Genomic DNA, 15,912 nt, shown 5'->3' on the forward strand with positions numbered 1-15,912 from the left:
TGGAGTTTACCAGTGGCTGTATTGAGGAAAAGTCTGACTACAAAGGGGTATGAAATAATTTTTTGTAGTGATGGAACTATTCTATATCTACATATTTGGGTACTAGCTATACAAGTATAAGGATTTGTCAAAATTCACAGGACTGAACACTAAAAAGGGTAACTTTTATTGAATATAAAATATATTTCAATAACCTGACATACCTACTGATCTATCTTCATGCACACACATATATAACAACACCAACAGCTAACATTTGATGAATGTTTATGGAATGCTAGGCACTTTACTGTTCTTCATGTGTTGTCTCCTTAAACCTCACATTTGTTGAATGTTTATGGTATGCTAGGCACTTTGCTGTTCTTCATGTGTTGTCTCCTTAAACCTCACAATAATCTTGTGAAGTAGGTATTTCCATCCAATAGTTTCATTTCACAGATGAGGAATGAAAGCTTAGATACTAAATAACTTGTCTAAATATTTACAAAGTTGGGATTCTAATTAAGATCTGTTTGACTCCAAAATCCTTTTAACTGAATACCATATAGTCTCCTTGATTTGCAATGGGGCTATTTCTAATAAACCCATTCACAGTAATTCAAAAATACCTTAAGTTTAAATGCATTTAATAGCCTAATAAACCCATGATAAAGTCAAAAGATTTTAAGTCAGGGACCATCTATACTATACTTAACTTTACACTGACAATTAAACTTTTTTTAGAAAAGCATCTGGATAAGGCCAGCCCCATAGTGCAGTGGTTAGGTCCTGTGCATAAGGAGTCAGATCTAACATGGCTGACTGTAGTTTGAATCTGGGCTCTGACACCTTGAAAAAATATACCAGGCACATGTGTGCACATGTCCCAAATCCTAATGGGATGGAGAAATGGAGGAAAAAAGATTGCAGTGTGACCATACCCCATAGGGGTGGGCAGTGGGACACCTGTGTGCTTGCTCACTCACAAGTCCACAAACCCTCTGACAATTAAAAAAAAAAAAAGCATCTGGGAAAAATATACACTGAGCATCTAACAGTTATCTCTACTGGAAAAGATTAAGGACAATCTTTACATTCTTTTGATTTTGATATCTGAGTTTTCTGTGAAGTGCACATTCTGCTTGCATACTATGGGGGAAAAAAAACTTCAAATGGGAAAAAGAGGGCAAGGTTGTGGAGATGGGACTTTGAAAATAAAAATCAGAAGCAAACCTTCAAAAGAGTAAACAACACAGCAGGAAGAGTATCAAACTTAGAAGAGTTGCTACTAGAATAAAGTGTCTTTGTGTCACAGTATTCTCATCTGCAATACTAGGGTAATACTATACACCTCATAAGATGGTTGTGAATATAATAAGCATGAAAAGTGCTTTGTGTAAAGCACTAAATCAGTGGACCTCAAAATTTGTAGTATCAGGACTCCTTTACACTGTTAAAAACTACTGAGGAGAGAGTAGTGGCACAGGGGTGAAATGAGATGCTCTTTGAGGCTGACCCACATGGAAAGAGATTCTGGGTTCCTGCCTAGTAACTTTCCTGAGTACATTAGGCACACATGTGCTCATGATCTAGGGCTGGCTGAGGCTGGGGGAGGACCACAGTATCAAGACCTTGTTGGGGTTGCTGTCTCTCTGTCTTTCCTTCTGTCTCTAATGTTGATAGAAGAAATAAATAAACTTTTAAAAAGTACCTAGGAACCCAAAGATCTTTTGTCAACGCGGGTTATCCCTATTGATACTAAAATGGCTATTTTAAAAATATAAATACACTACACACCAGGGGACTTCAAAAAGTTCATGAAAAAATAGAATTAAAGTATGACTTTATTTTGATGCCATAAACTGCTGAAGTATATTAATATATTTTTATACTGTGTATTTTCCATGAACTTTTTAAGGACCCCTTATATTAACATATATATCAATCTCATGAAAAAAAAAACACTATTTCCCAAATCCAACACAAATGTAGTAAAAGTGGCACTGTTTCTTCAGTTTTGCAAACTTAAAACATCTGTCTTCATAGAAAATACCTATATTCGAATATCAACATTTGCATTCATTCTGTTGCAATATGCTGTTTTGGTTGAAGTATATGAAGAAAGTCTAACCTCACAGAGGTATGAATCAGAAAAGAAATGAGTATTTTAATTGCTCTTTCAGATTATGATATATATTCAACAGTATACCAAAACTCAACAAGTGGTAGTTTTTTAAAGGTTAATTGCAATGTGGAATCTGAATCCCATCAAAGAACTTTTTGTACTCTGCCACAATTAACATCTACTTGTCCCCCTTGTCTTTTGAATGAAGCTTTTATTCCTGCATAATTGTGTAATACCATGTAGGTCAGCTAGAAAATAGTGGCTCACTTACTTAGGGAGATCTTTCAAGTGTTAAGACATTTTACAGTGATTTCTTTTCCTCCATCCTGTCAGGATTTGAGACACGCATGCACATGCAACTGGCATGTCCCTCAAGCCACCAAGGCTGGTACAAGAATCACAATTGGTTATATGGGATCTGATACTCCAGGTACAGCCTTTAACTTCTTAGCTATGGGACCAGTCCCATCGCATGGAATATTAAACTAGGCATGTATTCAGGAGTCAAGATTAAATGATGATAGGTTTTTTTCTTCAATAATGACATTTAAAAAAATGTTTTTGCCATAAAGAACATGCACTTGCCAGACAGAGACAGAGGGAGGGAGAGTGAGCAATCACCCCCCCCCCCAGGGGGGATGGGCACACAACAATCCCTTCTTCTCCAGTTTCCTTTCAGGATTTTGGGCACACATGCACATGTGCACAGAATGATTTTCAAGCCATGGGGTCCAGGACTCAAATCACAATTGGTCATGTGGGAGGCTGGTGCCTTAACCATCATGACACCTCCTGGCCCCTCAATAACATTTTTTTAAAATGTATTTCTTCCATGAGAGGGGAAAGAGAGCATGCATACTTGCTAGTCAATATCCCTCATCAGTGTCCTCATATCACAATCTACCCCCAGCCTCAGTTGGCTCAGATCACAGGCATGCAGGTGAGTCACATGTGCACAGGGAGGCTTCAGGACAAGAACCTGGGACAGTCTCATGAGAATCCAGCATCACAGAATATTCTATTACAATTGTACCACCAACTGGACCCATCAAGGACATTCTTAAGTGAAACTGGCATTTTTTTTTAACTGCAAATGAGTGGCAGTGAAGAATCCAATGACAACTAGTATAGTTGGGGCCACTGCCCTTGGTTGGGGTCACTGCACTGATTTATACAAGGTCACCTGCTATATGTCCTACTGTGGCCTTTGCACCAGCAGTGCTAATGTACACTAAGAGAATAAGGCAAAGAATGTTTTGGGAAATTATTGTGAAAATAATTCTGACATCACAGATCCCTAGAAAGGATCTCAAGGCTCCCCACAGGTCTGTGGAAAATAGTTTAATCACTTCTAGAGCAGTTTGGTCCCAGTTTAATGGGCTTGGGAGGTGGTGAGACCTTTAAGAGGTGGGGCCTAATGGAAGGACTTCACCCAATGGACTAGGAATCTGGGAGGGGCAAAGGAAGAAAGAAAAGTCTTTGTGTTGGGGGGGGCACCCCCCATTTGTAGGTGCCTGCCTTACTCTTTCCTTTGGTCAACCAGCTGTGATGTTGACTCCAAACCTTTGGATTTTTCAGCCACCAGAATCATGAGCCAAATTAACCTGTTTTTTTTGTTGTTGTTGTTTTTTTTGTTTGTTTGTTTGTTTATTATAAGCCCTCCAGTTTCAGGTATTTCTGTTTAGCATCATGAAAACAAACTAATACTGTCGGGTTAATGCAAAGTATCAGCAAAACTTTTTTCTTTCCAAGGTTCTGGGAGAATAAGTTTCCTTGCCTTTTCTAGCTTCTGGAGACCCGTCACATTCCTTAGCTCATGGCCTGTCTTTCATCTCCATCCTCAAAGTCAGCAATGAGAAAACAGTTCTCCTCATATGGAAGCACTCTCACCTCCTCCTCTGCTTCCCTCATCTACATTTAAGGAGCCTTTGATTACATGGGGCCAAGCCAGAGAATCCAGAATAATCTCCCTATTTTAAAGTCTGCTAGTTACTGAACTCGATTCCATTTAAAACCTTAATTCCCCTTTGCCATGTAATGGAACATATTCCCAGGTTTCACAGATTAGGAGGTAGGTATACTGGGCGGAAGCAATCATTATTTTGCCTACCACAGCTCTATATAATGAAAGGCCACTTACTAGATTAAAAATGAAATCTGGGCCCAGATGGTAGTTCAGAAATAAAACATGATGCTCTGTGAGGCTGACTCACACCGGGAAGTTCCAAGTTCACATCTGAAGCTCTTCCTGAGTATGCCAGCATGTGTGTATCCATGACCCAGAGTTGGTTGTTGCTCTGTGGTTGGATCATGGGTGTGGAGCCAACATTATAGCACGACTGACAGAAGTAGAGGAAGGCAGGCACATGCAGGGGGTGGGGGGGCTGACTTTCCCTATTTCCTCTGCCCCTCCCACATTCCTAGCCCAATGAATGGATCCCTTCCATTAGGCTCCACTCTTCAAGGTCTCACCACCTCCCAAGGCCATTACACTGGGGACCAAGCTTCTAAAACATAAATCTTTGGGGAACAAACCATTATTGAGGTGGATCATGGCATCGAGACTCTTGTTGGGAGGTGCTGACTCAGTCTCTCTCATGAAAGAAGAAAACAAACCTTAAAAAAAAAACCTAAACTTGTTACATTCAAGAACTATATTTGGAACTAATGTCAACAGTCAAACCAACTATAAGAAAGGAACTAACAAGATTTTACCATGCTTAGGTGAGGACAAGCGAAGCAGTTTACTATCACAGTAATCTGACAAATTAGATTTCAAAGCAAAAGCATTAAAATACTAAAAGGACTAGTAAGAAAAACTTAAAACATTAAAAACCTAACAATATGACCAAAGAACATAATAACAATCTGACAATTTTTCTTTTAAAAATAATACAAAAAATATTTTCATTGTGGTCTTGTGACTATTGAATCATGACAAATAAAGTAGATGAAATTCCTAGGGAAACTATGCATGGAGATGAAAAGTAAAACAGGCTTTTTTCCCCCAATATAACAGATTTTAAAAACAGCATAGTTAGGGACCAGTAGTTAGCGTAATGGCTATGTCGCTGGACTCCCATGCAGTCGACCGCGATTGGAGTCCCGGACCCGGTGACTTAAAACTCACGCTGGGTGTGTGTGTGTGTGTGCCCAAGATCTCAAGAGGAGAGTGGAGGAAAAGGGATTGCGGCATGGCCATCCCCCCCGGAGGGTGATTTCTTGCTTTCTGTCTCTCTGTTTCTGTCTGGCGAGCGCACATGCCTTTAGCAAAAACCTCTCCAAAAAAATAAATACGTTAAAAAAAAAGCATAGTTATGTGACATGAATTAAGTAGTAGGACAAGAAAGTACCTTCTTTACATATATAGATTTTTATTAGGTAGTAAAAAAGATAATGGGAAGCAATACACAAAAACCACACACCTAATTTAAAATAAAAAAGAAGTTTGAGAGTCTGAAATGCATATAGGAATAGAGAAGGAGGATACATAAACAAGAAACTACATATCACAGTTAAACTGCAGGACTTAGAAGATTAACCTCCCTGAAGACCTGGTAAGGGAGGTGGAATTGGGGCAGAAAGTTTAGGACAGGTAATACTAGCCAAAAGAGAATACAATTTTTTAAAGTCTGAGACACTTCCATATCCCAGGAGACTAGAACACAGAGTACATTCTGTAAATCCACGTGGGTAGGATGCTAGGGAGACAGGTTAAAGGACATGGGACGAAAAAAGGTGGAGGCTGGTTGGGGTAAGATGGTAGAGGAATCTGAATGTCAAGGCAAACGTCCTGGCATTTATAAATTGGCAACAGGGAGCCAATGAAGATTTTCTCAACAAAAGAGGGACAGAAGATGTATATGAATGTGTAAGGGAGATTGTAATCAGTAGACTGAAATACAGAAACTCTGCATGATTCAGACTAAACTGACAAATATAGACTAAAAATTTCCTAACAACATGGACCTTTTGCAATACTGACTTGTTAAGCAGCACGGCAGTTGACAAGATTATTTATGTAAACTTTACTTGAGCCTTGTGTTCTTCATGAGCAAAATGCAGATAATACCACCTTTACCAGAAAATACTGTGGTGAGGATTAAACAATCTATTAGAGAGCACTTACTATAGGGCTTGGCACCAAGTAGGTAATACCCAATAAATATGTTTCCTTCCTTTAACAGGGACTAAATCAAGAATGAAACAGAACACCATTACGGAATATATAAAATACTATGAAAATACAACTGACATGTTAACATGCTTGGGCTGCTTCCAAAGCAAAACTCAGAAAAAAATGTATCCACTCCAAAACTTTAAATGAAAGCAAAAAAGAAAGGAAAAAATAGGCAAAGGGAAAACTAATGAACTGAGTCAAAATCTAAATTACTTTGAGTTACTTTTTAAGAAATATCAGACCAGAGTCTAAGTATAAAAACAGACTTTGCAGACACCAGATAATCCAATGGGGAAAAGAAAATCTCTTCAACAAATGGTGCTGGAAAAACTGGATATTCGCCTGCAGAAAGAAGAAACTGGACCTCTATCTCACCACTAACAAAAATCAACTCCAAATAGATCAAAGATCTAAACCTAAAACCTCAAACTATAAAACTATTGGTGGAAAACACTGGAGAAACTTTTGGAGATATCAGAGTAGGCAAAGACTTCTTAAATAAGAACCCCAAAGCATAGGCAATAATCCCAAAAATAAGCAAGTAGGATTACATCAGGTTATAAAGCTTCTGCACAGCAAAAGAAACAACCCTCAGAATGTAAGACTATATTTATGAGCTATGCCACAGATAAGGGACTGATAACCAGAATATACAGGGAATTCAAGCAGTTCATACCCCCCCCCCAAAAAAAATGATCAACCCAATTAAAAGATGGGAAAATGAGCTGGACAGGACAACTCTCTAAGGAAGACATGAACAGCCAAAAAGTATATAAAAAAATGCTCGACATCCCTTATCATAAGAGAGATGTAAATCAAAACCACAATGAGATACCATCTAATCCTAGTAAGAATGGCTAAGATTAAAAAAATAAAGAATGATAAGTGCTGTCTATGCTATGGAGAAAAGGGAACTCTCCTACACTGTTGGTAGGAAAGTAGGTCAGTACAACCTCTATGGAGAACAATATGGAGATTCCTCAAAGACCTACAGATAGAACTACCATATGATCCAACAATTCTATTCCTGGGTACCTACCCAAAAGACAAGGCACTCAGTTGGAAAAGCACTTGCATATCCATGTTTATTGCAGCATTATTCATAATTGCTCAGACATGGAACAAACCCAAATGTCCATGAAAAGATGAATGGATTGAAAGTGTGACACATATACTATGAAATACTACTCAGCCATAAAAAAATCATGAGAGCCTGGCACTTGATAGAAAGTAGACAAATATGGAAGATTTACTGCTAAGTGAAGCAAGCAAGACTATGAAAGAGAGGCACAGTATATCCCTACTTAATATATACTAAATGTCTGCACTCTATGGCAGAAACTGAAATATTGGATGGTATAAAAGCATGGAGAGCAATTGTAGTTACTAAAGATGGTATAGGAGGAGGGTGGGAAATGGCAGAGGGTGAGAGGGAAGGAATCAAGGGGGAAAAAGGCATCAAAATATATAAGAAACACACACACAAAAAAAATAGACTTTTCTTAATTCTCTGCAAATGAGCAAATAGAGATTCCACTGTTCTAGTATTAACCACTACTTCTTAAATTTCACTCTTCTAATTATCCCTTTAAAATGCACTTATTCCAAGGCTAGCAGGTGTGTGGAGTTTAAGGTACTGGATTCTATGTGGCTGACTGTGCGGTAAGAGTCCCAGACTAGAAAATCACACTGGGCACGTGTACATGTGTGTCCAAAGTCCTGAGACTGGAGAAGAAGTGACTGTGTGTGGTCATCCTCCCTGGGGGGTGACTTCTCTTTCTCCCTCTCTCTCTGGTGAGCACATGTGCCCTATAGGGGAAAAAGAAAAGAAAGAAAAAGCATTTATTCCACTCTCATCTGAATCTGTAATGCTAGCACATAGTCAATAAGTAGTGTCACATGTGGGACCAGCAGTTAGCATAATGGCTATGCTGCTGAACTCCCATGTAGTTGACCACAATTCGCGTCCTGAACCCAGTGGCTTAAACTCACACCAGGCACGTGTGCATGCATGCCTAAGATCCTGAGAGGAGAATGGAGAAGGGATTGCGGCATGGCCATCCCCTGCTGGGGGGTGATCTCTCACTTTCTATCTCTCTGTCTCTCTCTGTCTTTCTGGTAAGTGCATGCGTCCTATAGCAAAAACCTCTCCAAAAAAAAATAAATAAGTAGTGTCACATCAGCCAAACCACAAAGCTACTGTCCTCTCTGAAATTTATATGGAACTTTCTGGTTAGACTCAAATTTCCTCTTCCTACTTTGTGATTATGTGAGGTGGGGAGGAAGGAAGGGAGAGGAATGGGATAACCTTGTGAAATTCTCCTGCTTTCTGCATCACAAAAGAATGCAGCACAGACACTTTTTTAAAATCAAGTTTTCTGAAGTGGAAGCTGCTGGCTTACCTGGAACACACATACACTCACTCACTCTGGGTGGCACATCTGTTTACAGCTTGGGGGAATTGCTCCAACAAACTGCTACCTTCTCGCAAACTTCTTAAACTGAGCAGAACCTTACTAACTAAATTTAGTCTTTCACTAGAGCTTTTAACTAGTCTTATAAAGATGAAAAATGTTTAAGAACATTTATCCAGTAGAGAAAAGAAATCACAAAGCCACATAAAACCAAATCACACTTTAGGAGGATTAGAAAGAGCCCAGGGTAGGACCAGCAGATGGCGTAATGGCTATGTTGCTGGACTCCCATGTAGTCGTGCCAGGCACGTGTGCGTGCGTGCCCAAGATCCTGAGAGGAGAATGGAGGAGAAGGGATTGTGGCATGGCTGGGGGGGGGGGATTTCTCGCTTTCAGTCTCTCTCTCTCTCTGTCTCTCTCTCTCTCTGTCTTTCTAGTGAATGCACATGCCCTATGGCAAAAATCTCTCAATAATAAATAAATAAATAAATAAGAAAAAGAAAGAAAGAGCCCAGGGCAGTGGTAAGAGCTGTACACAGGTTCCTTTTCTGCCATTTGTCAACTGTGTGGTACTCTGCTCTAAGTCTGTCTCCTCATCTGATTTTTCATATATTGACTCATTAAGATAAAGGTCTGTGAAAACACTGTGTAAATGAGATATTTTACCCATTTAGTATTTTGTAAAAGAACAGTTCTGCCACATCATCAGAGCAATCTTATTTAGCATTAATTTTTCTCATTATGAGATCAGAGCTGACAAAGTATGAATTGGCAGTTATAAAAAGCACCTCTCTAAAGTTCAATTCAAAACTTTCATTTTAAACTCTAGTTCCCTTGTACAGGCGTGACCTATCATCATGCACGGTGATTAGAAATCCCAAGATCAAAATCAGGAAGCTTAATTCCTTAAGTCCTATGAAACTATTGAGAGAGACCTCCTGTAAACCAGTCTCTATCCTACAACAACAGTTAGCCAGTAGTTCTTGTCTATTTGTACTCCACATCCACTCATTCAGCATATTCAGTGCCTTGAAATCCTGGCCTTTAAAGAACTCACAGCCAAGAAAAATGTGTGTGCGTGTGTGTGATTGTCAAATAATGATGATATTTTTAAAACCAGAAATTATACATTCAAATGAAACTTGTCTCCTTGAACCCTAGGAGGCAATGCACTAGTTCCACTGAAACTTGACTTTTCAAACCATTTTGGGAGTTGTCCTCTTGGAAGTGCCTTGAGAATTTGTGGTCTGTTCTTTTGAATATCCTAAATGGTGCCAAATCTTTGCCAATAGTGGATTAAATTTTTGGAAATGGGCTGAAAGTCAGTCTGAGCCAAGTTTAGGGAATGAGACGTGTGATCAAACCAGGTGGCACTATTTTAGGTCAAAATGACAGGATTACAAAGTAATGAGGTGAATTTTCTTATGTGATTTGTAAACTGACTTTAAAGGGAATACCAGCTGAGAAATAAGGTGCATGAGCAATGGAACAGGTGTGTGTGTGTGTATACATATTTTTATTTATTTATTTGAATGATAATACTCATTTAGATGTGTAAGCTCAGATATAAGGCTTGTTTTGTTTAATCATTTTCATATCATGCAGGAAAGAGCACATCCATCAGAAGGAAATTTACCTGCCCCCTTACTGTCTATGTGACTTTAGGGAAGTCACAAGCTCTGTAAGACTCTCTAAAATAAGGCTGGAGGGCCAGATGGTGGCACAGCATCCATCTGATACTCTGTAAGGCTGACCCAAGTGGAAAGGTTCTGGATTGTCATCCCAAAGTATATCAGGCACATGCTCTGGGGATGAATTGTGGGGTCAAGACCCTGATAGGGGTGCATTCTCTTTCTATGTCTTGCATGGAATAAGTAAATAAATAAACTTATAAAATAAAATAAGTCTTCTAACAATAAACCTTATAAAAATAAAATCTAAATTGCAGGATTGTTATAAAGATCAGGGATAGTAGAAACAAAGCATTTATGCTGTGTGAGGCATGTGGTAGGCACGTGATAATTCACAGCTATTATTAATAATAATAACCTCTCCACTCTTAGATATTTATCCAAAGGATAGGAGAACCCTCAATTGGAAAAACACTTGCACATCCATGTTCATTGCAGCATTATTTACAATTACTAGTACATAAAATAAGCTCAAATGTCCACAAATAGACAAGAGTGAATTGTAAAAATGTGGTACATGTACTCTAGGGAATACTACTCAGCCATAAAAAAACAATGAGGTCCTGACATTTGATACAAAGTGGATGAATATGGAATACTTAATGCTAAGCAAAGCAAGGCAGACTATGAAAGACAAACTTTGTATGTCCTGGATGAAAATACACCAAATGTGGGACCAGCAGTTGGCATAATGGCTATGTCGCTGGACTCCCATGTAGTCGACTGCGGTTTGACTCCCGGACCTGGTGACTTAAACTCATGGCAGGTGCATGTGCGTGTGTGCCCAAGATCCAAAGAGGAGAATGGAGGAGAGGGGATTACAGCTTGGCCATCCTCCCTGGGGGGTGATTTCTCGCTTTCAGTCTCTCTGTCTCTCCCTGTCTTTCTGGTGAGGGCATGTTCCCTATAGTAAAAACCTCTCAAAAAAAAAAAAGAAAAAAAAGAAAGAAAGAAAGAAAGAAAGAAGAAAAGAAAATACATACACCAAATGTCTGTGCTCTGTAGCATAAACTGAAAGACTGGAGGGTATAACAGCAAGGAGAGCAACTATAGATAGTAGAGATAGTAAGGGATGAGTAATAGAGAGTGGGTAATAGGGGGAGAGAGTGAAGGGAATAGGAGAAAAAATAATACATTTAACTGAAACAAAATGAAGTCATTTGCTGATGATAATCCATATGGTATTGTCTTTGTCTTGACTGATATGCACTATATTTGTGCTGGGAAAAAACATGTTGTATACTGTAAAGATGTATAGTGATTAAATGTAATTCTTTGCTATAGGGCGCGTGCACTCACCAGACAGACAGAGAGAGACACAGAGACAGAAAGCGAGAAATCACCCCCCAGGGGGATGGTCACGCCACAATCCCTTCTCCTCCATTCTCCTCTCGGGATCTTGGGCACGCACGCACATGCGCCCGCCGTGAGTTTTAAGCCACCGGGTCCGGGACGCGAACCGCGGTCGACTACGTGGGAGTCCAGCAACATAGCCATTACACTAACTGCTGGTTCCCCCAAGACAATTTCTTGACTGTTGGTGGCTTCATATACCAGAACAACAATCATTCAGGTGTTGAGTAGTTCATGGACAGTACCAATAATACATTCATGCTGACGCATCAGGAGCCTGCTTTTTAGCAAACAACAATCTGTAAAGAATATTTGCAGTAATGGTTTATGTATTTCCACATCACAAGACACATCACTGGCAATGATCCTACCACACTAGCTTTTTCACAACTGTCTGAACATACCAAGCCCCCTGGTGACCCTGCACCTGTGCATACTTTATCCCTTCTAAGACTTCTTTCCCACCCTCTGGTCTGACCAAAACCTATAGTTATCTTTCAAACTCCACCTCTAAAGTCACTTCCACGACAGAATCTTCCTTACATGCTCTAGGTAGAATTATTTGCTTTGTCTTTTGTATTCAGGTGGTATTTGGGTCCCTTTTTCTGTAATGTCTCATACTCTGTTAAGTTTTAGTTTATCTTTCCATTTATGCTTCTTCCACTGGGCTTGGACATTGAGAAAAGGACTACATCCCATTTATTTTTATACTTAAAGCACCTTTCACATGGATATTTTTATACTTAAAGCACCTTGCACATGGTAGGAATCCAGGAGGCATTAGATAAACAAATGTTTTAAATACTCTGCAAATGACTATTAAAGGCCAAGTAGCTGCCTTTACAAGCAATCAGATCCATTTTTCCTGACTTCAAATAAGATACTTTTAACTCAGATTCCACAAAGGCTTCAGAAGCTGCAGCATACTAGAAGTTTCTAAACGCTACTGACCTGATCAATACTCCATGACCACAGGACAGAGCCCCAGAGCAATATTTCTCAGCCTCTGTTCCAGTCCAACACATCTGAGGGATGCACCACACTCCCAGCAGGGACTCACTGTGGACAACACAGAAAACCAAACAGAGTACTCACAGCCTTCAAGTACTGCCTGTCTACCAGGCTGAAGGGCCTTCTCTGTGCCAGCACTTCCTCCAAGGGAGCAGAAAATCCCAAGGCTCCAAGGTGTGGGCAGGATGCCCACTTAATGAAACCCACTCCCAGACTGCTACCTCCTAGAAATGCCTCAGAGTCAGAGTCTGCTGATTCTGTATCATTCTAATAGTTTGCTTAATCTATGCACTGGGCTCCCAAACTGTTAGAACACCTCAGGAATTCAAGGAAAGACATCTTGGTGGGTCCAGTATGTCTATTTCAGCAAGTCTTTATCTGTGTCACTAAAAAGCAATTATGAAAAGAAACTCATGATCAACCAGTTCTGTGCCAGATGGAAACAGGCAGAGGGTCAGCTGGCAGCTCTGCACATCTGAGTGTTGACACTTGTGAATTATTCTCTGTCACTGCAGTTTCCACAGCCTTGGTGATACAGCAGTAGGTTCAGACATAGACTCCAAAAGGCTGGAAAGGAGATTTGGAGCACAGCCTATGCCTTTAGCCCCTACCAAGCCATGATACAGGTTGAGCATCCCTTATCTAAAATGCTTAGGACCAGAAGCAATTCAGATTTTTTTCAGATTTTGGAGTATGTACATGTACATAATGAGATATCTTGGGGATGGGACCCAGATCTAAACACAGAATTCATTTATGTTTCATATATCTGTATACACACAACCTGAAGGTAATTTTATACAATGTATCTATACTGTAGCTTGTTTACTGCAACCTATCACATGAGGTCAGGTATAGAATTTTCCACTTTCATATCGTGTTGGCAATCAAAAAGCTTTGGATTTTGGAGCACTTCAGATTTTTGGATTAGGGATGCTCAACTATTTCTAAGACATACACATAATCTGCAAAGTAAAAGCAGTCACATTCTGCCTTAGTGGCACTGTCTTTTCTGTCTCTCCAATGGGATAGCTGCATTCTAAAGGTGGGAAGCAGGTAAGAAAGAGAACCAGGCCGCAGCCCACCAGGATAGTAGTGTAGGAAGTCAATAGCTCTAGATTTCTCTTACGGGCACTGAAGAATTATTCATTCCACATGTACTTACTGAGCCAGGCAGGTACTATTTCAGGTAGGCAATCTATAATCATGACAGAGTCATGGCCATGGCCCCAAGGAACTTGAAAGTTTAGTAGTGGAGACAGGTATTAATCCAATAAGTACACCAATACAAGGATATAAATAAGTGCTAAGATGGAGGAGTATAACAAACAGGGAGCGATAGATCTGGAGGTAAGTCAGGAAAGCTTCCGTCAGCAAGTACCAAGTGAGCTGAGATCTCAAGAATAAACAGAAGTGAACCAGGAGGAGAGGAGCAGTGAGGGGAACATACCTGACAATGGGAACAGTGTGCACCAAGATACTGCGGTAGAAAGGGGATGCTGAATTGACTCAATTGGCAGCGAGGAGCAAGGCAGTAGCACCAAGGTTTGAGGTTCCAGCACAAGGTATCTTCCTGCCTACACTCCCATTTGATCTCTAGCTGTCTGGAATGCCCACCACAGCATGGTTGAGGCATAACACTTAAGCACAATGACAAAAACGAGGTGTGCCCATGAGATAAGAAACACCACCAGCTAAAAAAATCTGACTTGCCAGTATTACCTCAATGATGTCTTCCTGAAGTATCTGTAAAGTAACACTACTCATTCGATTCAATTTTAAAGGCCTTCAAACATTTCAGGTTGAGATGCATTTTAATCCAGGTAGAATTAAGGTATTGATACATATTTTGATGATTGCTCTAAATCATTTTAGGCACCTAAGTAATTCACTGTCATTTTCATAGACGAATATTTTTGAAGAAAATAAAGGAACTTAAGGATGTTATCAATGTGGCACTATTTTGCTTTGGCAACTCTATTTGTTAGATCACCTGAAGCAGCGCCTTGTGGCTTTGGAATGATCTGTCACTGAGTGAACAAGTCAAGGAACTTTCTACTTGTAAAGCACTTTGGAATCAATAATTCAGCCTCCCTGTCCTGCTGAGAGGTTATACTCATTCCACAGATAAAACAGAAAGATATGTGAGTTGCCCAAGGACACAACACAACTCAACATTTAGTTATCTATTTCACCCTCTCCTGCCCAACTCCAGCATCCACCCTGCTGCCCTGCAGAGTCACCCTAACCCAAGGAGCAGCAAAGGAAGGCACTGCAGTTAGTTCTCTGTTACCTGCTCCACATAAGCGCATCCATCTAGAGTGCCGTCAAGGCCAATTGATGGTGATTACACTGTGAAAGGGACACAGACACTCCAGAACAGAATATGAAGTCAAATAGGAGCACCAAGAAAGTCACCATGGCTCATAGCTTAAAACGCCACCATCTGTAAGGAAACTGCAATCCCAACACATACACTCCCAAGACTTCCTTTCAACTCCAACATGCAGCCAAGATAATGGCCTCCACTAGGCTCCCATAGCACAGTACAATAAAGTGCTCTAAGTCATCTGTCACAAGCCCTTCTTCATCCTCAAGCCGGACGCCCCCCATGTGAAGCACCTAGGGCAGGACCTAGCACACAAATGGTTTACTGAGTGGATGGCTTCCCACTAGCAAATGAGGGAAACAGATGCGGACCTCAGAGGTCAGTTAGGCTCACATCCCTTATTTTACAGAAAGGCCAAAGGGCAAAGACTCACCCAGTCACATATGGCCTGGTCTCCGATCCAGGTTTGGGGGCTCATTTCAGCTCTATAGACATTTTATATAAGCCTAGTGTGTGCCAGACAAGGCCGGTGGAAGGCAGGCACTGAGGAAGGTGCGAGGGCAGAGGGGCTCACCTCAGCACCTCACAACCAGGGGTAGGGAACAGAGTCACAGAACAGTTGGGCAAGGCAAGGACAGACACTAGATTCTTCAGCCAGTGTTTTCTCCACACTGTCCACTGGGTGTTCCCCAACCTGGGAAATAAGGACAGCAATATCTACTTCCTGCGAATAAACTTACAGTGCAGACCGATGAGAAATGCGTATGGAAAACAGTCAGGTTCACCCCCAAAGGCATTACGTAAGGTCCTGCCATACCCTGACACCTACT

At 40.5% G+C, this 15,912-nt stretch overlaps 1 protein-coding gene across 3 annotated transcripts in view; it reads right to left on the bottom strand.

Moving 5' to 3' along the window:
• The window catches only part of TMEM185A (transmembrane protein 185A), a gene marked incomplete at its 5' end in the record, with an annotated part of 48,157 nt that extends 35,356 nt beyond the window's left edge, over positions 1–12,801 (bottom strand). For all 3 annotated transcript variants that reach the window (XR_001369896.2, XM_014585240.2, XM_006171109.3), the window contains 1 exon segment: positions 12,694–12,801. Coding sequence is in view for 2 of the 3 variants with exons in the window: in XM_014585240.2 (XP_014440726.1) it covers positions 12,694–12,801 (108 nt within the window).
• Positions 12,802–15,912: the final 3,111 nt, after the last annotated feature.

The sequence above is a fragment of the Tupaia chinensis genome, unplaced genomic scaffold (genome assembly GCF_000334495.1).
Source record: "Tupaia chinensis unplaced genomic scaffold, TupChi_1.0 Scaffold149333_1, whole genome shotgun sequence".
NCBI classification, from domain to species: Eukaryota; Metazoa; Chordata; class Mammalia; order Scandentia; family Tupaiidae; genus Tupaia; species Tupaia belangeri.